The sequence below is a fragment of the Hemiscyllium ocellatum genome, chromosome 38, assembly GCF_020745735.1.
Source record: "Hemiscyllium ocellatum isolate sHemOce1 chromosome 38, sHemOce1.pat.X.cur, whole genome shotgun sequence".
In the NCBI taxonomy this organism is placed as follows: domain Eukaryota; kingdom Metazoa; phylum Chordata; class Chondrichthyes; order Orectolobiformes; family Hemiscylliidae; genus Hemiscyllium; species Hemiscyllium ocellatum.
Genome location: NC_083438.1, coordinates 31,530,279 through 31,552,818, shown reverse-complemented (window position 1 = coordinate 31,552,818; position 22,540 = coordinate 31,530,279). Strand labels below are relative to the sequence as shown.

Below are 22,540 nucleotides of genomic sequence, written 5' to 3'. Positions count from 1 at the left end.
ACTCTGTGTATTTGCCCTCCTCTCTCACTGCATCTGACGAAGGAGGAGCACTCTGAAAACTTGTATGATTTCAAATAAACCTGTTGGACTATAACCTGGTGTTGAATGACTTCTACTTTGGATCGAGCAAATTCTGACATTAAATGAAGAGCTGTTTGTTCAAGTGAATGTAACTAATTGCAGTGCTCAGGGGTATAACCATGTCAGTGGAGAGCTTTTCCCAGATGAATCAGGGTCCATTATAAACCGTTGAAATAGAGAGTGTGTCAGTGCAGTGGGCTCCTGGAACACAGAAACTGCTTCTCACAGAAATGGGATATTTAATTATCTATCAGATACAGGATATTTACTTTCCTGTGTGCGCGGCTGTTGGAATCAGTGGTAAGTTGTTATCACTGCTGTCACTGTTTTGTGCCAGTGTTAATTACTTTGTTCACAAATGAAAAAGAGCAATTGCTCAGAAAATTCAGCACAACTGGCAGCATCTGTGCAGAGAAATTAGAATTGATGTTTTGGGACAGGTGACCCTTCCTCAGAACTGATGGTAGCTAGGAAAATGTACGTTTATATGCAGAAGATGGGGTAAGGAGTAAATGATAGGTAGGGATAGAGTTCAAAGAGACCTATCTATCCATACCTATTGTTTACCTCTTACTCCTTCCCTCAACCTATCTCCTGCAAATAAACCAACATTTTCTAGCTCTCATCCTTTGAGGAAGGGTCAGTGGACCCGAAATTGACTTCCCTTCACAGATGCTGCCCAACCTGCTGAGCTTTTTCTGCTTATGCTTCTTCTGGTTTTTAATTATTTTGTTGCTGTGCTCGGTATTATTTCAGACTGGTTTTTTTGGGTTTTTTTTGTCTGTTGCTGCTGTGGAATTTCCTCAGTTTCTGTCCTTGCAGGAACTGCTTCACATTTGTAGTGGTTATTATTGATCTGATCCTGGAACAGTCACTTACTGGATTATTCTCTGTTCTGGACATACTGGAATCAGGTCTCTGTGCCAAGAGGGGAAGCAAGAAAATCAGAAGCTGTTGAACTTTCAGACTATAAGCTGGCCTCATTTATCCTTCCGTCTCCATCTTGATTTCACGCTCTTGTCTTCAGTCAGAGCTAATCTTTAGTCTGCCAATGACACTGGACTAATAGTTTGATCCTTCACCACTCACTGCTGTTTGTTCTGTGACAACTTTGATGTCTATTTATGTGAAGTTGAATCAATTTGCACTACATCTGCTGGAATTATTTGTTGTAACCATCATCTGTAAATGGCAGTGGTATTGTTGGTGTATCATTTATTGATCAATGGCACTATCTAACATTGCACTTTATAACTACAGGGGAAGGAAATCCCACACTTCTGAAGTGTGCCTGGAAGAGACAAACATATAGGTCCAACCCACATGGTAGATGATGGCAGCAGTGTCAGTGAACAGAGTGTGGCCTTGAGTGATGTGTAGCAACATTCAGATTTTCAGAGACTGTACCATTGAACAAAGTGACCCTGAGAATGGAATCAATGAATATGGAGCTAGAGAACAGATAAAATCACAGCATGTGAATAATAACTTGAATTTGTACAGAGCCAGCGGGAAGCAATTAATGTCACTACAAAAAATACAGTAAGGAGCGGCAAAGAAATAGAGTTAAACCATACGGGATGGGTGGGTGAGTAAACAGATGCAAGGACTAAGAGTTGTGGCAATATTACTAATGAGCCAGAATTCTGCTCAGTGTTTAAGATCATTTGGAAATGTTGATTTAGAATAGTGGTGCAATAGACTTGTCATCTCTAATCTGAGAAGTTTCATTAACAGAACACCATTTCGAAAAGTGAAATTAGTACTTTATTTCCAGTGGCATTGATGCGTAGACTGAGTGCTTCACAAAACGTAATGAAGTTAATTGCCAAAATATTTACAGTGATGATCTTTATGACTTTGGAGTTTGTTGGCTTAGTTGGCTGGATAACTGGTTTACGATGCAAATTGCTCAGTGCAACTCCTGCACTGGCTGAGGCTACTATGAAGGACTCTCCTTCTCAACATGTGTTCTCTCTCTCTCTCTCTCTCTCTCTCTCTCTCTCCCTACCCCCCCCCCCCCCCCCCCCCCCCCCCCCAATGATCTAATAGGACTGTGGCTACTTTACTGTGGCTTCTTATGACAAATAGGAAAAAAATATAGTTGTGGCTCCTAGTGGTTTCATTTCAGTTCAGAAGAACAATTTCATCCAATGAAAAAATACGTTTGTTAACTTGTAAAATCTCCAAATTTTAAGAGTCTGTGGGTGTGGCTTTCAGAACTGAAAAGGAATCTGGGATCTTGGAACTGGTAAGAAATCTCCTAACCAACTGTTTAAAAAGTCAGTTTTGTAAGAAACTTCAAGTTGGTGTCATGGATCCCTGTGATTGAGTATTCATTACAGATATTGCTGGGAAATAGATTGAATTATTCTTTTTTGCTGTTTGTTACGATATACATGAGTTTGCTACTCTTCTGTGTGTCACAAACTGATGTTATTTTGATAAACACTGCAGTCTCAATAAGAAATTTTCTGTAACTGAGCATCACAGTAAAAGAAATTTGAAAAAAAAATGTCATCTATCAAGTTAGGGTTCCCTTTCAGATCTGATAAGTACAGTATTACCATCAGTAAGAATCATGACCAAATGAAATTGTTACACTTCCAGTATAACTATAAGGAATATTTCAATGGTGATCGAATGAAGAGGTTTTCAAAATTTAAAATATATATGGTATTTTGTAAATATTTGTCATTATCAGGACCCAAGTAAGCGTTGGTGAGGATCCTTTTGCATGTTTCTTCAATGAATTATGTGATTATTCTGCATTTAATGCTGTGCATTCAACAAAGACATTGTTTATTTAATTTGTAACTTTAACTTAATTTTAAAAGACTGAAGTGCAAATTGATCAAACACGTGATGTATCCAATGAGATTTTCTGCAGTGCCAGTACACTCAAACTAGACTTTGTTAATCAGGTCATGTTGCAGCTGTACAGGACGTTGGTTAGGCCACTTTTGGAATAGTGCATGCAGTTCTGGTCTCCTTCCTATCGGAAGGATGTTGTGAAACTTGAAAGGGTTCAGAAAAGATTTACAAGAATGTTGCCAGGGTTGGAAGGTTTGAGCAATAGGGAGAGGTTGAACAGGCTGGGGTTGTTTTCCCTGGAGCGTCGGAGGCTGAGGGGTGACCTTATAGAGGTTTGTAAAATCATGAGGGGCATGAATAGGGTAAATAAACAAGGTTGTTTCCCTGGGTTGAGGGAGTCCTGAACTAGAGGGCATAGGTTTAGGGTGAGAGGGGAAAGATATAGAAGAGATCTAAGGGGCAACCTTTTCATGCAGAGGGTGGTACGTATATGGAATGAGCTGCCAGAGGATGTGGTGGAGGCTGGTACAATTACAACATTGAAAAGGCATCTGGATGGGTACATGAATAGGAAGGGTTTGGAGGGATATGGGCCAGGAGTTGGCAGGGGGGATTGGATTGGGTTGGGATATCTGGTTGGCATGAGCGAGTTGGACCAAAGGGTCTGTTTCTGTGCTGTACATCTCTATGACTCTATTTGATTACATTCTCTGAAAACAGCGGAATCTCAGCCGAACTTTTAAACTGGATTGAATTTTCTGTTAAGTTGATACTTCAGTTTGAACACTTTCCAATATCATGTACACTTACCTTCTCAGTTTCTGTAGATTTTTCTTGTCTCCCTCACATTTGCACTCAGCTTTGGGCTGCCTATTCCAACACTGAAAACTCAAACTCACTCTTATTTGTCTCAGCAATTTCCTTTTATTGTTTTTACCCAACTTATATGCAACTCAACACAGCATCAAAACATTGGCATGATTTCTGTAGCATTTTTTCTCAACATGTTTAGTGGACTCTGTTCAGGTTTAATTCAGTTTCTCTACTGATTTGCCAATGAATAATTCACAATTGACTGTTTCTCTATGGCAAAGAAATATCTAAGTCAATGAATATGTTTTCACTAAACAAAAATAAAACCAAAGAATTTGCATGTAATTCTACTCTCCTTCCTATTGGAAAGATGTTGTGAAACTTGAAAGGGTTCAGAAAAGATTTACAAGGATGTTGCCAGGGTTGGAGGATTTGAGCAGTAGGGAGAGGCTGAACAGGCTGGGGCTGTTTTCCCTGGAGCATTGGAGACTGAGGAGTGACCTTAGACATTTATAAAATTGAGGGGCATGGATAGGGTAAATATGCAAAGTCTTTTCCCTGGGGTGGGGGAGTCCAGAACTAGAGGGCATAGGTTTAAGGTGAGAGGGGAAAGATATAAAAGAGACCTATGGGGCAACTTTTTCTCACAGGGTGGTACGTGTATGGAATGAGCTGCCAGAGGAAGTGGTGGAGGCTGGTACAATTGCAACATTTAAGAGGCATTTGGATGGGTATATGAATAGGAAAGATTTGGAGGGATATGAGCCGAGTGCCGGCAGGTGGGACTAGATTGGGTTGGGATATCTGGTCGGCATGGACGGGTTGGACCGAAGGGTCTGTTTCCATGCTATACATTTCTATGACTCTATAATTGTGAATGCTGGAAATCAGAAACAAGATCAGAATTTGTTGGTCTGACTGCATCTATCAAGACAAAGTAGACTTCATATTTTGGGTCTGCTCTGAAGAAAGGTCACTGGACTCTGCTTTCTCTCTGCTCAGTTTTTTTGGTAAATAGGTATTTTGTTTTTCAATAAGTTCTTACTAGTTGATGAGGTAACAATGCTAAAGGTTTCATTTTTGTCTCTTTAAACTGCTCATTTTATTCTAAGTCCAATCTTGAAATTATTGGATTTATTTCCCTCTCTTGCAGTTAACCTGTTCGCAATTGTTATCCTGACTCGGGGAAAATGTGGTCTCTCTCAATGTATTACTCAGTATTTGGTGGGAATGGCAGTGGCTGATCTCCTAGTTGTTATCTTCGATGTTATATTGAACTGGACTACTTCAATTTATTTTGAAGATTCATTCCTAGAGATTACTCCAGTATGTAGCCTCAATCTCACCCTGATGTTTACAGCCACGGGTGCCTCTGTTTGGCTCACAGTCGCTTTTACCTTCGATCGATTTGTGGCCATTTGTTGTCAGAAGCTGAAACCAAAATATTGTACCCAGAAAACGGCAGCTGTGGTTGTGGGAACAGTGAGTGTGTTGAGCTGTTTAGAGGCATTGCCCTGGTATTTTACATATGAACCTGACTATATCATTGATAATGTTCCTTGGTATTGTGTTTTTAAATCAAGCTTCTACACTTCCCCATTGTGGGCTGGATATGAACTGCTTCACCTGATTTTAACTCCATGTCTCCCATTTGTTCTGGTCCTGCTGCTTAACGCTCTGACAGCAAGATCTATTTTAGTGACCAGTCAAGTCCGCACAGCTCTGCGGGGTATCAGCAGTGGAGGAAATCACAAAGACCCAGAGATGGAGAACCGGAGAAAATCCATCATTTTACTCTTCAGTATATCTGGCAATTTCATATCGCTTTGGATGATATATGTTGTGTTTAACCTTTATCGGAGAATTGCTCCTGATCATTATGATTCCTCCTCTACAGATACAATATACAGCATTGAATCCATGGGAGAAATGCTTCTGATTCTCAGCCTCTGCACCAACACATTTATTTATACAGTAACCCAGACTAAATTCAGAAAAGAAGTGAAGAATGCATCAAAATACCTATTCAAATTAATTCTCAAATCTGCTAAATCATAGAAAAATCTGTGATTTCACAAACTGGAATCCAATTGCACTTCATATTCCAACACTGACTCTCCCGACAGTGCAGAAAGTCTATTCACAATACAGAGGCCTGTGCATATTTGTTTTGTTTGCTGAGAGAGGAAACGTTTGTATGAAAGTACATCTCTTCTAGCAAGTGAAAATGAGCCACCTATTGTATTTGAGTAAATAACTTTAATTTTAGCACATTCTGGATTGTCCAGATAATCTTGTCTCCAACTGCATAATCACAACTGACAGTAGGCCTAAGAGGCTGAGGACCTGAAGATTAAGTCCCAACTCCAGGACTCACTGGCTATGAACAAAATCAGATTAGGAAGCATGGATTTAAATTGATTGGGAAAAAAGAATGGTGGGGTGGGGGGGTGGGGGAATCTCATCTCACTCGTTCTTTTAAAGTTTTACGAGGATGTCTCCACCAGAGTGGATAGAGGAGAATCAGTGGATGTGATGTATTTGGATTTGAAGAAGGTATTTAACAAGCTCACAAAAGGTTGTTATAAGGTAAGAGTGCATGGTATTGGGGGAGGATTCTTGTCACGGATAGAAAATTGGCTAATGGGCAGGAGACAATGAGTGGAGATAAGAGGTTCCTTTTCAGGTTGGAGACCCTTGACCAGTGAGGGTCCACAGAAATCAGTGCTGAGACTACAAGTATTTACAGAAGGTATTACTGACTTGGAGGAAAGAAATGGACGTACTGTAGTCAAATTTGCAGATGATAAAAATAGGTGGCAAGCCAAGTTATGAGAGGAATACAGAGATTTATAAAGCGATATTAATAGGTTAAGTGCGTGGGCAAAAAGTTGGCAAATGTTGTGCAATGTGGGAAAATGTGAAGTTGTTCATTTTGGAATGGAAACTTGCAACACAAAGTTCGGGATACTTGTGCACAAAACACAAAGCTAGTACAGAGGGAGCAGCAGGTAGTCAGGAAGGCGAGTGGAATGTTGGCCTTTATTTCAATGGGTTTGGAGGATAAGACGAAGGAAGTCTCACTGGAAATGTACAAGGTACTGTTGGAACCTAATCTGGAGTACTGATATCAGCTTTGGTCCCCTTATTTAAGGAAAGATAATTTCATTGGAGGCAGTTCAGAGAAGGTTAACTGGGATGATCCCCAGAATGGAGGGATTGCCTTATAAGCAAAAGTTAAACATGTTAGGACTGTACTCATTGGAGTTTAGAAAAATGAGAGGTGATTTCATTGAACCATATTAGATTCTGAATGGGTTTGACTGGGTAAATGCTAAGAGAATGCTTCTCCTTCCTGGGAGAGGGCATAGTCTCAGAATAAAGGGAAACCAATTTCAAACTGAGATGAGAAGAAATTTCTTCTCTCCAAAGGCTAAGAGTCTTTAGAACTTCTTGCCACAGCAAACTGTGGGGGTAGACTGTTGTGTAAATTCAGATGGATTTTTGATCAATCAGGGAATCCAGAGTTATGGAGAAAGGGCAGGAACATGGACGTGAGGGATGTGAGATCAGCCATGATCCTATGGAGTGGCAGAGCAGACTTGAGGGGCCAAATGGCCTCCTCCTGTTCTTTTATGAAAGATAAGCAAAGATTTTGCACTCGAAGGAGTGGAGATGTGGAACTCACTATTTGAAAGGTGATCAAGATGGAAACCCTCATCTTCTTTAAAAAATGTCTGCATATAATTTTTGAAGTCCACTATCTTCCAGGGATATGGACCACTTGCTGGAAAGTGGGATAAGGCTGGGTGCCTGACTTCCTGACTGGCCTCCTTCTGCATTGCACATCATTTTATATTATTGAAATATTCAAATTACGCTGCTGAGGTGCACTGTAGGTAGAGGGGTGGGTGAGGACCAGTGCTTGTTTGAAGGACTAGAATGGATATGATGGGTTGAATAGCTTTAATTGATGCTGTAATAATTACAGGAATTTCTGATTCTGCCTTCTCGACGAGCACATGTCCCTTTCCCCAGTTCTGTTTATATGTTTGTGTACACAAGATCCTGGTCCCACTGGTAGTTTTCATACAGGTTACCTTCTAAGTTTGAATTCGGGTGAAAGTTAGATTTCATTTCTAGCCCTTCGTCATCTTTCCTCTGTAATAGAAAGGGAATTGAGAGGTATGACAATCAGAGTGATCAGTGATTGACATTATTGATTCCAGTAAAAAACAAACACAGTATAAAAACAACATTTTGCGCCATCAGCAAATTTAGCAATTGTACAATAAGTTATTATTATTTAGACTGTAAATAGTTGAGGCTCCAGCACTGATCCCTGTGGTACTCCACCAGTTCTATCTTGCCAACTTGGAAATGACCCATTTCTCCTTCCTGTCTGTTTCCTGTTTGCTGAGCAACCCGCTATACATGATAATATATTACTAGCTGCACCAAGAGCACTTTCTACATTTAGTAACTTCTGCTGTATGACCTTGTTAAACACTTTATGGAAATCTAAGTAGGCCACATCGACAGTTCTCCTTTTATCCACAAATCTTACAATTTCCTCAGTCATCTCTCTCAAAGTAATCAAGCATGATTTCCCTTTCAAAAACCATGTTGAGGCTGTGTGAAGACATTAAGTTTTACAATTTCATAACCTTAATCATGGATTCTAGCATTTTCCTGTACAACAGTTGGAAACATTGAGTTTCCAACCTTCTGTTACCTTCCTATCCTGAGCAGAGGAATGCTATGCAATCCCCAAGAGGGATTGAGGCAAAATTAAAAACAAAATTAAAACCAGTGCTTCAGCTATCTCAGCCGCTGCTGTTTTTCAGACCTGGGGTGTTGCCAGGCCGAGGTGAAAGGAGGTTTAACCTTAGCCCTCTTTACTTCTGTCACTCCTCTGCAGTGCTGTGGTTGATCATATGGGTCTAACATGTGATAACTGAAGCCTTATTTTGTGTGAAGTGGTAAAATGCCATGCAGAAAGATGTCATTCCTTTATCTTATCATGTTGGAGTCTGCCAATTCAATCACAGAAATGCCGCGATGTATGCCCCCAGACATGGCAAAGAGCTATTACCTGGTTCACTTTGGCTCGCGTGACAAATGCTTCGACACATTTCTCCGTTTGCTTTGGCCTCACTGACGTCAGCTCAGACTTTGTCGTTGAGTTTGCCTTCTGTGTTTGTTTGATTTCATTTCCTTGTGGCCTGAAGGCACATGTTTATTTCATGCAAAATGATAAATGTGGGGAACAATTAAGGGAGAGATCAACATACTTCTCAATCAGTGTTCAATGGTGTTATTACACATTTCTGGAGCAGTTGGGAGATGAACCTGAGTAACCTGATTCAAAGGTAAGGGCCCTGTCCTCTTGCCACAGGAGCAGAGGCCTCAAGTACAGTTTTTGATCAATGTGGTCAGGTAGACCTCTGAGGTGGGTGGGACTTGAACCCAGATCATCTGGCCTAAAGGGATGGATATTACCAATGAATGCGCCACAGGAGCGGCTTGTTAAGAGATCACCCCATTGCACACAATGAAATGGATGGTGGGTTATCTTAATTTGATCATACTTTAATGATTGTGGATAGCTCATGATCTGAAGTACAGCAGTGGTCCCCCACATTAAAACTGGACAGCAAGTCAGGAAGGTGAGGATGGTCCAGTGCTTTCTGAACAGGGACAGTTCAAGAGATTGGAGGAGAAATGACACTTCACACATAATTCAGAGATGATACATTTCAAGAAGAGGTGCTGGCTGTTTGAAAGGTCTTCCCTTCCAGTCTCTACTGCTCACGCTGCTCCTCACCACCCCCCCCCCCCCCCCACTTCCAGGAAATATTTCAGAAGTTTCTGTTGAAGCTACTTCCACTGCCATTTCAGGTAGAACGTCCCAAACCACAAGTCTCATCTTCACTTTTTTATTATTCACACCCAGGATGGGGGCATCACTGGCTAGGCCGGCATTTATTGCCTGCTCCTAACTCTTGAGAAGATGGTAGTGAGCTGCCTTCTTGAACCACTACAGTCCACGTGCTGGAGGTAGACCCACAGAGCCCTTAATGAGGAAATTCTAGGAGTTTGACCCAGCGACAGTGAAGGAGGCATGATCCCAGCCCCCCCCAACAGAGTCTGGATGATGAGTGGCTAGAAGGGGAACTTGCAGGGTCGGTGTTTCCACATGTCTGCCCTTGTCCTTTCAGATGGACAGGGGATTGGAAGGTGCTGCCTCAGGGGCCTTGCTAGATGTACTTCAGAAATTTAGTTATTTACAGACAGCACCTCCCAGATCATAACAATATTTGGATACATCAAAATTCAAATTTCTAACTTTGACTGTGGTGAGATTTGAACTCAGGTCCCAAGGATGAGGTTACTGGGAAAGGGAGGGGTGTCGGCACTGGAGGAGGTTACAGAAGTAGGAAGGGGAATTAGGGCTGGAGGATGTTACTGAGATAGGGAGGGGTGTCAGTGCTGGAGGAGGTTACAGATAGGGAAGGATATGGGACTGGAGGGGGTTGCAGAGATAGGATGGATGGAGTGGTTGAAAAGGTTGCAGAGATAGGGAGGGGTGTATGGACTGGAGGATGTTACAGAGATAAAGAGGGATGTAGGGTTTGCAGGAGGTTAGAGAGATAGGGAGGGGTGTAGGGGCTGGAGGAGATTACAGGGATAGGGAGGGTGTGGATGCTGGATGTGCTTACAGAAATAGTAATGAGTGTAGGGTTCAAAGGAGGTTACAGAGCTAGGGAGGGATGTAAGTGCTGGAGGGAGTTAGAGTTAGGGTGTGGTATGGAGGCTGCAGGAGGTTGTAGAGATAGGGAGATGTGTAGAGGCTGGAGGGGGTTACAAGTGTGAGAAGAGGTATATGTCATTCACTTACTTGTCTCTTCTCTTTCTGGCCTTGACAATGAAGTAAATCAGAAGTGGTGAGGTGATGAGCAGAACAGCGCCTCCGGCAGCCACCAGTCCGTATTTCTGTATCAGTTCCCATCTCATTCCCACTGATTGTGAAGGATTGACAAAGAGATAATTGTACTGATCAGATGAGAGTTTTCTGAAGTCCACTGCACAGCTTCCAAAGAATTCCCTTTCCTTTGGCTACTGAGGGGTTATGTGAACCTCACTCAATTTCAATTTTGAGAGTCATCTGACTCTCGAACAGAACAGAGGTGAATGGTGATAGGAGCAGACCCTTCAACCCTTCCAGCCTGTGCTGCTAGTCAATATACTATGTCCTGCAGGAAGCAAGAAGGGCCCCTAAGGGACTGATATATTCATGTCTCCACCGTCATCACTTGCTGTTTGAGAGCCAGCTACATTCTATTGTGGCCCTCTCAGTTTCTAACAGATTCAAACATCTCAACATCAACCTGATCAAAGTCATATCATTGTTTGAAGTTGTGTAACAGGTCAACCTTCAGTTGTTGCTCAAGAAAACAATCTCCAGCCTGGTAAATCTTTCTTGATAGTAACAATTTCTCAGTCTGGATTCAAGCTGATACATCTGATTTTCACCTTCTCCAGCGCCTCTACACCCTCTCTATAAATGTGGAGACAGGAATTGTGTACAGTGCTCCACATGTGGTCAAACAAAGGGATATGGAGACTGGAACTGTACACAGTACTCCGAGTATGGGCCGAACAGAGGCATACAAAAACCATGCGCCATGATCAAAATGTGGTCTGAATAATGCTCTGCAAGTTTAATGTAACTCTCTTACATTTCGATTCTATTTTCAGTTCTGTGGCCAGATATAGAAGTATATCTTAGTTTCATTTGTTAAAAGTACATACATTCTGCAAGCAGTTATTTTCCAGTCACAGTGAAATTTTTGTTGTAACTGACCATTGTGACATCTTTCTGAAATATGACAGGAACCTCCCTTTGGGAATTGCTGAGTGTGGAGTTATTTATCGTAGGGGAAGAATCTGAGTTGTCAGCACAAATACAGCATAGGACTTAACAACACAGCTTCTGATCCCTAATAAGTAGCAGCTGGTATTTGTCAGTCCACAGAAAGACTCAGTCCTGTGATAGGGACAAGGTGAGGACTGCAGATGCTGGAGATCAGAGTCGAAAAATGTAGTGCTGGAGAAGCACACCAGGTCAGGCAGCATCCAAGGAGCAAGAGAATTACTATTTCGGATATAAACCCTTCATCAGGAATAGGAGGGAGAGGGCTGAAAGATACATGGGAGGGTGGGAGTGTGGCTGGGGGGAAGGCAGTTGGGAATACGATAGGTAGATGCAGGTGGGAGGTGACAGTGATAGGTTGGCATGCAAGTCCTGGGCCGCCTCCACTGCAAAATCCAAGCCACCTCATACCTGGAGGAAGAATGTCAGATCTGCGGCCTTGGGACACTCCAACCACATAGCATCTACAGCGATTTCATCAGTTTCCTGGTTTCCCCTCCCCCCACCTTATCCCACATTCAAACTTCCACCTGGCACTGCTTTCTTGACCTGTCCAGCCTGTCCATCTTCTGCCCCACCTTTCCACTCCACACTTCCCTTCATCCTATCACCATCATCCCCCACCTGCATCTACATATTGCCTTCACAGCTACCTCCCCACAGCCCCACCCTCCTATTTATCTCTCAACACCCTTCTCCCCATTTCCCCCCACATTTCTGATGAAGGGCTTATGCCTGAAATTTTGATTATCCTGCTCCTCAGATGGTGCCTGACCTGCTATTCTTTTCCAGCGCCACACCTTTTGACTCAATCCTGGAACATCCTTGACTCCTTGGCCATGAGAGGGGAGCTGGGAAGTACAGCCGACAAAGCAGAAAGCATCAAGGATGCGTGCATTGCTTTAGCCTCTCAGGAAGTCCTATAGTGTGATGCATGCTCATCACTGACCCTCTGACAGCATGGCATTCCTTCAGCACTGACCTCCAACAGTGCCGCCCACCCTCAGTACTGACCCTTCTATAGTGCGGCGCTCCCTCAGTACTGACCCTCCTACACTGCAGTGCTCCCTCAGCACTGACCCTCCGACAGTGCAGCGCTCCCTCAATACTTACCCTCCTTCAGTGCGGCAATCCCTCGGCACTGACCCTCCTACAGTGCAGCACTCCCTCAGTACTGTCTCTCCTACACTGCAGTGCTCCCTCAGCGCTGACCCTCCGACAGTGCAGAGCTCCCTCAGTACTGTCCGTCCTACACTGCAGCACTCCCTCAGCACTGATCCTCTGACAGTGCAGCACTCCCTCAGTACTGACCCTTCTCCAGTGCAGCACTCCCTCCGTACTGACCTTCCTACACTGCAGTGCTCCCTCCGCCCTGACCCTCCGACAATGCGCCACTCCTCAGCACTGACTCTTCGACAGTGTGGTGCACCCTCAGCACTGACCCTCTGACAGTGAGACACTCCCTTGGCACTGACCCTCTGACAGTGAGACACTCCCTTGGCACTGACCCTCCGACTGTGCAGCGCTCCCTCAGCACTGAATCTCCGACAGTGAGGCACTCACTCAGCGCTGACATTTCAACAGTGAGACACTCCCTCAGCACTGACCCTCCGACAACAGGAGAGAAGCACTGAACATAGTGATTATTACTCACAATTGATATGATAGGTGGTCATATCCTAGTTGTATAATGTCAAATTTATACTTTTGCAACAGGCCCCACAGTTTTCTCCTTTAGAGGTATAAAATTAAATGGAGTCTAGTTTTGCACAATTGAAACACCCGAAGAGTTTCATAACTTGAAAGTCATGTTCTGCTTATTGATTGAGCTCAGCAGTCCAGTGTTGCTATTTGAAGCAGTGAGAGTTTAAATTTGAGATTGCACAGTGAGGTAAACAAATTCTGCCTGACAACAGCTGACTGATAGGTTGTGTTCAAAGTGCCATGGCGATTGAGAGGAACATGCAGTGCCTGCAACTGGAAAGCACCCATCTATCTTACTTTCTTTACCTCTTGCAGAGATAACTGCAAAATCTTGATATAAATTGAGAAAAGACCAAGATGTAACCGGCCAAACAGTAAATTAGGGTTTTTACAAATATATTAAGGATAAAAGGGTAACTAGGGAGAGAATAAGGCCCCTCAAAGATCAGCAAGGCGGCCTTTGTGTGGAGCCACAGAAAATGGGGGAGATACTAAATGAATGTTTTGCATCAGTATGTACTGTGGAAAAGGATGTGGAAGATATATACTGTAGGGAAATAGATGGTGACATCTTGCAAAATGTCCAGATTATGGAGGAGGAAATGCTGGATGTCTTGAAACGGTTAAAGGTGGATAAATCCCCAGGACCTGATCAGGTGTACCCGAAAATTCTGTGGGAAGCTAGAGAAGTGATTGTTGGGCCTCTTGCTGAGATATTTGTATCATCGGTAGTCACAGGTGAAGTGCAGGAAGACTGGAGGTTGGCAATCATGGTGCCACTATTTAAGAAGGGTGGTAAGGACAAGTCAGGGAACTATAGACCAGTGAACCTGACCTCAGTGGTGGGCAAGTTGTTGGAATCCTGAGGGACAGGATGTACATGTATTAGGAAAGGCAAGGACTGATTCGGGATAGTCAACATGGCTTTGTGCGTGGGAAATCATGTCTCACAAACTTGATTGAGTTTTTTGATGAAGTAACAAAGAAGATTGATGAGGGCAGAGCAGTAGATATGATCCATATGGACTTCAGCAAGGCGTTCAACAAGGTTTCCCATGGGACACTGATTAGCAAGATTAGATCTCATGGAATAGAGGGAGAACTAGCCATTTGGATACAGAACTGGCTCAAAGGTAGAAGACAGAGGGTGGTGGTGGAGGGTTGTTTTTCAGACTGGAGGCCTGTGACCAGTGGGTCCTCTACTTTTTGTCGTTTATAAATTGATTTGGATGCGAGCATACGAGGTACACTTAGTAAGTTTGCAGATGACACCAAAATTGGAGGTGTAGTGGACAGCGAAGAGGGTTACCTCAGATTACAACAGGTTCTGGACCAGATGGACCATTGGGCTGAGAAGTGGCAGATGGAGTTTAATTCAGATAAATGTGAGGTGCTGCATTTTGGGAAAGCAAATCTTAGCATGACTTATACACTTAATGGTAAGTTCCGAGGGAGTGTTGCTGAACAAAGGGACCTTGAAGCGCATGATCATAGCTCCTTGAAAGTGGAGTCGCAGGTAGATAGGTTAGTGAAGAAGGCGTTTGGTATGCTTTTCTTTATTGGTCAGAGTATTGAGTACAGGAGTTGGGAGGTCATGTTGCAGCTGTGCAGGACATTGGTCAGGCCACTGTTGGAATATTATGTGCAATTCTGGTCTCCTTCCTATCGGAAAGACGTTGTGAAACTTGAAAGGGTTCAGAAAAGATTTACAAGGATGTTGCCAGGGTTGGAGGATCTGAGCTACAGGGAGAGGCTGAACAGGCCGGGGCTGTTTTTCCTGTAGCATCGGAGGCTAAGGGTTGACCTTATAGAGGTTTACAGAATTATGAGGGGCACGGATAGGATAAATAGGCAAAGTCTTTTCCCTGGGGTCGGGGAGTCCAGAACTGGAGGACATAGGTTTAAGGTGAGAGGGGAAAGATATAAAAGAGACCGAAGGGGCAACCTTTTCATGCAGAGGGTGGTATGTGTGTGGAATGAGCTGCCAGAGGATGTGGTGGAGGCTAGTACAATTACAACATTTAAAAGATATTTGGATGGGTGTATGAATAGGAAGGGTTTGGAGGGCTATGGGCTGGGTGCTGGCAGTTGGGACTAGTTTGGGTTGGGATATCTGGTCCGCATGGACAGGTTGGACCGAAGGATCTGTTTCCATGCTATACATCTCTATGACTCATTGACTTTAGAAAGCAATCACCACCTAGAAACAATTTTATGTCAATGCTGCTAAAATTAAAAATTCATGCTCCTGTATTCAAAAATGATTGTCCACCTTGCAGACTGTGTTTTGATCTTCAAAGTTTACTGTACTCTGTCTATATTGTTTTGCATCCGTTGTCTTTGTGTAAAACTGTCAGTCGTTTGTCTGTCTTAATTCTGAACAAGTGTGTGTGTGTGTGTGTGTGTGTGTGTGTGTGTGTGTGTATTTTGCTGTTCTGAAGGGGTAATGTCTAAGTTGCATTGTAGTAAATTAGAAGTCCATTAATTTTTCTGCTCTTATTAAAGTTGTGTGTTCCAATAAACAAAACAACTTTCTATTAATTACAAAACCTGCTGTAGATTCCTTTTATCCAGTCAGATGAATTGGTGGTCTAGTTGTGATCTTTGGTGATTATTTCATGAATATCAGCTCACTCAGCAGTGCGGGTGTCCCTTGATCACATGGACGGCAGCTCACTAGCACCTTCACAAGGGTGAGTTAGGGATGGCCAATAAATGCTGGCCTAGGCAGTGACACCCACATCCTGTGAATTATTTCTTTTAAAAAGAAAGCTTTTGTTAAATTGACCTTAGGCAGATACTGACCTGACCTGCCATCAGACTGGATTTCCAAAAGCCTCTGTAAGGGTCTTCCCCCTTCATCATCTGCTATGGTGCAGTTTATCCCATCAAACAGTTTGCCACCTCTGATGGTGAGAGTGTTGGTCATCAAGGAGCTGTTTGTGACTGACTGTGCTTCATAGATTCCATCTGATCCCGTCTCACCAATGCTTCCATCCGGAAGAGCCCATGTGACATTAACAGTGGAGTTGGTCTGGACCAGACAGAGGCAGATGATGTAGGTTTGATACTGGGTACACTTTGACTCTGGCAATATGACAGCACCATCTGTGAGACACAGTAAAAACAACGAGTTCAGGGGGACACCATGGTGTTGTAGTAATGTCACTGGGCTGGACACCCAGTCAGATTCACTAACGCCCTAAGAACTTGTTTAGGAACCACTAAGAGGTGGTTCAATTTAATTTCACATAATGCAGTTCTCAGGGACGATGATATTCCTTATTGTCAAGCTCCACCTGGTTCCCTTTGTGATAAATGCCATAATGCCATTTACCTCCAAAGTCATAGCAACATAGAAAATAGGAACATGAGTAGGCCATTTGGCCCCTCAAACTAATTCTCCTCTCAATCGGATCATGACTGATCATCCAACTCACCACCCTGCTCTTGCTCTCTCTTGTCCATACATTCTGATTTCTTTCGTCCCAAACACTTGATCTTCTTGTAAGCATTCAGTGATTTGGCCTCAACTGCTTTCTATGGCGGAGAATTCCACAGGCTCCCCATGCTGTAGGTGAAGAGATTTCTCCTCATTTCTGTCCTAAAAGGCCTACTCTGTATGCTTAAACTGTGATCCTCAGATCTAGCCGAATTGGTATTTGAAATCGGGGACAGTGACCACAACTCGGTGACTTTTACTTTAGTGATGGAGAGGGATAAGTGTGCGCCGCAGGGCAAGAGTTATAGCTGGGGGCAGGGAAATTATGATGCAGTGAGGCATGACTTAGGATGTGTGGATTGGAAAAACAGGCTTCAAGAGAAGAACACTAATGAGATGTGGGGATTGTTCAAGGAGCAGCTACTACGTGTCCTCGATAAGTATGTACCAGTCAGGCATGGTGTAAAGGGCCTTGTGAGGCAGCCGTGGTTGAGTAAGGAATTGGAATCCCTTGTGAAAGGGAAGAAGGCGGCATATGTAAAGATGAGGCGTGAAGGTTCAGTTGGTGTGATAGAGAGTTATAAGGTAGCCAGGAAGGATCTAAAGAGAGAGCTAAGAGAAGCGAGAAGGGGACATGAAAAGTCTTTAGCTGGTAGGATTAGGGAAAACCCAAAGGCTTTCTATAGGTATGTCAGGAATAAAAGGATGACTAGGGTAGGTATCGGTCCAGTCAAGGATAGTAGTGGGAAGTTGTGTGTGGAGGCGGAGGAGATTGGAGAGACACTAAATCAATACTTTTCATCAGTATTCACTCAGGAACAGGACACTGTTGCTGATGTGAATATGGAGTCACAAATGATTAGAATGGATGGCCTGGAAATATGCAGGGAAGAGGTTCTGGGAATATTGGAGAGGATGAAAATAGATAAGTCTCCTGGGCCTGATGGCATTTACCCTAGGATCCTATGGGAAGCTAGGGAGGAGATAGCAGAGCCATTGGCCTGGATTTTTATGTCGTCATTGTCAACGGGAATAGTACCAGAGGACTGGAGGATAGCGAATGTGGTCCCCTTGTTCAAGAAAGGGAGTAGGGATAGCCCTAGTAACTATAGGCCAGTGAGTCTGACTTCAGTGGTGGGCAAAGTCTTAGAGAGAATGGTAAGGGATAAGATTTATGAACATCTAGATAGGAATAACGTGATCAAGGATAGCCAGCATGGTTTTGTGAAGGGCAGGTCGTGCCTCACAAACCTTATTGAGTTCTTTGAGAAGGTGACTAAGGAAGTGGACGAGGGTAAAGCAGTAGATGTTGTGTATATGGATTTTAGTAAGGCGTTCGATAAGGTTCCCCATGGTAGGCTAATGCTAAAACTACGGAGGTATGGCATTGAGGATACATTAGAGGTTTGGATTAGGAATTGGCTAGCTGGAAGGAGACAGAGGGTAGTAGTTGATGGACTATGTTCATCTTGGAGTGCAGTTACTAGCGGTGTACCACAAGGATCTGTTTTGGGACCATTGCTTTTTGTTATCTTTATAAATGATCTAGAGGAAGGGCTTGAAAGCTGGGTAAGCAAGTTCGCGGATGACACAAAAGTCGGTGGAGTTGTGGATAGTGAGGAAGGAAGTGGTAGGTTACAGCGGGATATAGATAAGTTGCAGAGCTGGGCAGAAATGTGGCAAATGGAATTCAATGTAGCTAAGTGTGAAGTCATTCACTTTGGTAGGAGTAACAAGAAGATGGATTACTGGGCTAATGGTAGGCTACTTGGTAGTGTGGATGAGCAGAGGGATCTTGGTGTCCATGTACACAGATCTCTGAAAGTTGCCACCCAGGTAAATAGTGCTGTGAGGAAGGCATATGGTGTACTGGGCTTTATTGGTAGAGGAATTGAGTTCCGGAGTCCTGAGGTCATGTTGCAACTGTATAAGACTCTGGTGCGGCCTCATCTGGAGTATTGTGTGCAGTTTTGGTCGCCATACTATAGGAAGGATGTGGAGGCATTGGAACGAGTGCAGAGGAGGTTTACCAGGATGTTGCCTGGAATGGTAGGAAAATCTTATGAGGAAAGGCTGAGGCACTTGGGGCTATTCTCATTGGCGAAGAGAAGGTTTAGGGGAGATTTGATAGAGGTGTATAAGATGATTAGGGGTTTAGATAGGGTTGACACTGAGAACCTTTTACCGCTAATGGAGTCAGGTGTTGCTAGGGGACACAGCTTTAAATTAAGGGGTGGTAGGTATAGGACAGATGTTAGGGGTAGATTCTTTACACAGCAGGTTGTGAGTTCATGGAATGCCCTGCCAGTAGCAGTGGTGAACTCTCCTTCTTTATGGTCATTTAAGCGGGCATTGGATAGGCATTTGGAAGTTATTGGGCTAGTGTAGGTTAGGTAGGATTCGGTCGGCGCAACATCGAGGGCCGAAGGGCCTGTACTGCGCTGTATCTTTCTATGTTCTATGTTCTATCATCTTTCCTGTGTTTACCCTGTCTAGTCCTCTTAGAGTTTTGTACGTTTCTATGAGATTCCCCCCTCATTCTTCTGAACTCCAGTGAATTTAGTCCTAACTGATTCAACCTCTCTTGTGTCACCTGATGAAGGGTTTATACCCGAAACATTTATTCTCCTGTTCCTTGGATGCTGCCTGACCAGCTGTGCTTTTCCAGCACCAGACTCTTAGAAAATGTGAAATTGTTTTAAAACGAGGATTAAAAGTACTCACATTCTGTGGGAATTTGAACAGGGAGAGACTGTGAGCTGCCCAGGCTGTTTGTTGCAACACAGTAGTACGAGATTTCCACCTCCAATCCATAAGGAACAGTGATAGTTTGACCAGATAATGTCAGATTGGAAACATTCCCTTCGGAAATCTTGAACCAGTTGAATCTGTGGACAGCTGGATTCCCATCACTAGAACAACTTAAAGAAATGGTCTTTCCTTTTCCTGTTGTCATTCTGACAGACGTATTGCGAGGAGAATCTTTCAAATACAAAATTATCAACACGTTAAACTCTGAGCTAAAGGAAGGAGTGCGATGGGATACTCCCCACTTGCCTGGATGGATACAGCTCCAACAACACTCAAGAAGCTCAACACATCCACAACCATTCGCTTCTTTCATCACCAGTGGTCAGCAGTGTTTCATCTGTTATGGACCAGGCCAGACCCCCTCAAAATATTTCAAGAAAGTAGCCCAGACCCTAATTTTACTCGTTGTTTTAAGCAGGTGTAACACAGATATTCCAGGAGGGATGTAGCTGGTCAACCTACTTAGTTTTAAATGAAACAGAATTCATTTGCAAGAATACCGAAAGAAACACAAGCAAAAGAGAATAGAATGCAGAATAGCTTAACCTCTCGAAAAACCCAAACAGATTATTACAATTTAATGATACTGTTCCAAATATTTAGAACATAGAACATAGAACAATACAGCACAGAACAGGCCCTTCGGCCCACGATGTTGTGCCGAACATTTGTCCTAGCTTAAGCACCTATCCATGTACCTATCCAATTGCCGGTTAAAGGTCACCAATGATTCTGACTCTGCCACTCCCACAGGCAGCACATTTCATGCCCCCACCACTCTCTGGGTAAAGAACCTACCCCTGACATCCCCCTATACCTTCCACCCTTCACCTTAAATTTATGTCCCCTTGTAACACTCTGTTGTACCCGGGGAAAAAGTCTCTGACTGTCTACTCTATCTAGTCCCCTGATCGTCTTATAAACCTCTATCAAGTCATCCCTCAACCTTCTCCGTTCCAATGAGAAAAGGCCTAGCATTCTCAACCTATCCTCGTACGAGCTATTCTCCATTCCAGGCAACATCCTGGTAAATCTCCTCTGCACCTTCTCCAAAGCTTCCACATCTTTCCTAAAATGAGGCAACCAGAACTGCACACAGTACTCCAAATGTGGCCTTACCAAGGTCCTATACAGCTGCAACATCACCTCACGACTCTTGAATTCAATCCCTCTGCTAATGAACGCGAATACACCATAGGCCTTCTTACAAGCTCTATCCACCTGAGTGGCAACTTTCAAAAATCTATGAACATTGACCCCAAGATCCCTCTGCTCCTCCACCTTACTAAAAAACCCTACTGTTAACCATGTATTCCGCATTCTTATTTGTCCTTCCAAAATGGACAACCTCACACTCAACAGGGTTGAACTCCATCTGCCACTCCTCAGCCCAGCTCTGCATCATATCTAAGTCTCTTTGCAGTCCCTATCCACAACTCCACCAATCTTCGTATCGTCTGCAAATTTACTGACCCAACATTCGACTCCCTCTTCCAAGTCATTAATAAAAATTATAAATAGCAGAGGACTCAGAACTGATCCCTGCAGAACTCCACTTGTAGCTGGGCTCCAGGCTGAATATTTACCATCTACCACCACTCTCTGTCTTCGACCAGTTAACTAGTTCTCTATCCAACTGGCCAAACTTTCCTACTATCCCATGCCTCCTGACTTTCCGCATAAGCCTACCATGGGGAACCTTATCAAATGCCTTACTAAAATCCATGTACACTACATCCACTGCTCTACCCTCATCCACACACTTGGTCACCTCCTCAAAGAATTCAATAAGACTTGTAAGGCAAGACCTACCCCTCACAAATCCGTGCTGGCTGTCCCTAATCCAGCAGTGTCTTTCCAGATACTCATAAACCCTATCCCTCAGTACACTTTCCATTACTTTGCCTACCACCGAAGTAAGACTAACTGGCCTGTAATTCCCGGGGTTTTCCCTATTCCCTTTTTTGAACAGGGGCACGACATTCGCCACTCTCCAGTCCCCTGGCACCACCCCCGTTGACAGTGAAGATGAAAAGATCATTGCCAACGGTTCTGCAATTTCCTCTCTTACTTCCCACATAATCCTAGGATATATCCCATCAGGCCCGGGGGACTTGTCTATCCTCAAGTTTTTCAAAATGCCCAACTCATCTTCCTTTCTAACAAGAATCTCCTCTAGCTTACCAGTCTGTTTCATACTCTCCTCCTCAACAATACGGTCCCTCTCATTTGTAAATACTGAAGAAAAGTACTCATTTAAGACCTCTCTTATCTCTTCCAACTCAATACACGTCTCTCACTACTGTCCTCGATCAGACCTACCCTCGTTCTCGTCATTCTCACATATGCATAAAAGGCCTTGGGGTTATCCTTGATCCTAACCGCCAAAGACTTTTCATGCTCTCTCTTAGCTCTCCTAATCCCTTTCTTCAGGGATTTGCAATAATCCCCACAAATATCCCTTGTCACAAAAGGTAAAATCCAATACAGGGTCTTACAGGAGAGGGAGGATTAGCATGGAGCTGCTTCTTTGAGTCCAGCAGCTTCACAACTGCCTGACTGCTTTCAGTGAATAGCTAGACTGTCAAAAAACCGAACCAAACCAGAGAAAAGCTGAAGTGGGAGAACTGGCCACCATCCTTTCATTGTATGTGTTTTTTTTAAAAACTTAAAAGCCTTTTGCCTGAGGCAGTATCTGTTAGCTATAATCAAATTGGCCCTAAAACCCTTCAAACTTAAACTTTTCGGAGTCTGTGTCTTTTACCACTTTTCTGAATAAAATGCCAAGGACAGCATAACCTTGTTAAATGAGCAGCATCACCACACGTCCATAAGGTACACTGTAGAACTTCCTCAAGGTGCCTTGGACAGCACCTTCCAAACCCATGACCCCTTCCATCTAGAAGGACAAGGACATCAGATACATGGGAACACCACCC

General features: G+C 43.5%; 1 protein-coding gene across 1 annotated transcript in view; it reads right to left on the bottom strand.

Annotated features, from left to right (window-relative positions):
* Window positions 1-7,668: 7,668 nt before the first annotated feature.
* LOC132833957 (Schwann cell myelin protein-like) overlaps window positions 7,669-22,540 on the bottom strand; it is a 28,932-nt gene continuing 14,060 nt past the window's right edge. Inside the window, exons 5-9 of the mRNA XM_060852655.1 lie at window positions 19,515-19,772; window positions 16,154-16,456; window positions 10,610-10,730; window positions 8,804-8,933; window positions 7,669-7,869 (exon numbers count right to left, since the gene is read on the bottom strand). Coding sequence (XP_060708638.1) covers window positions 7,753-7,869; window positions 8,804-8,933; window positions 10,610-10,730; window positions 16,154-16,456; window positions 19,515-19,772 — 929 coding nt within the window. The 3' untranslated portion in view covers window positions 7,669-7,752. The remainder of the gene's footprint in view (window positions 7,870-8,803; window positions 8,934-10,609; window positions 10,731-16,153; window positions 16,457-19,514; window positions 19,773-22,540) is intronic.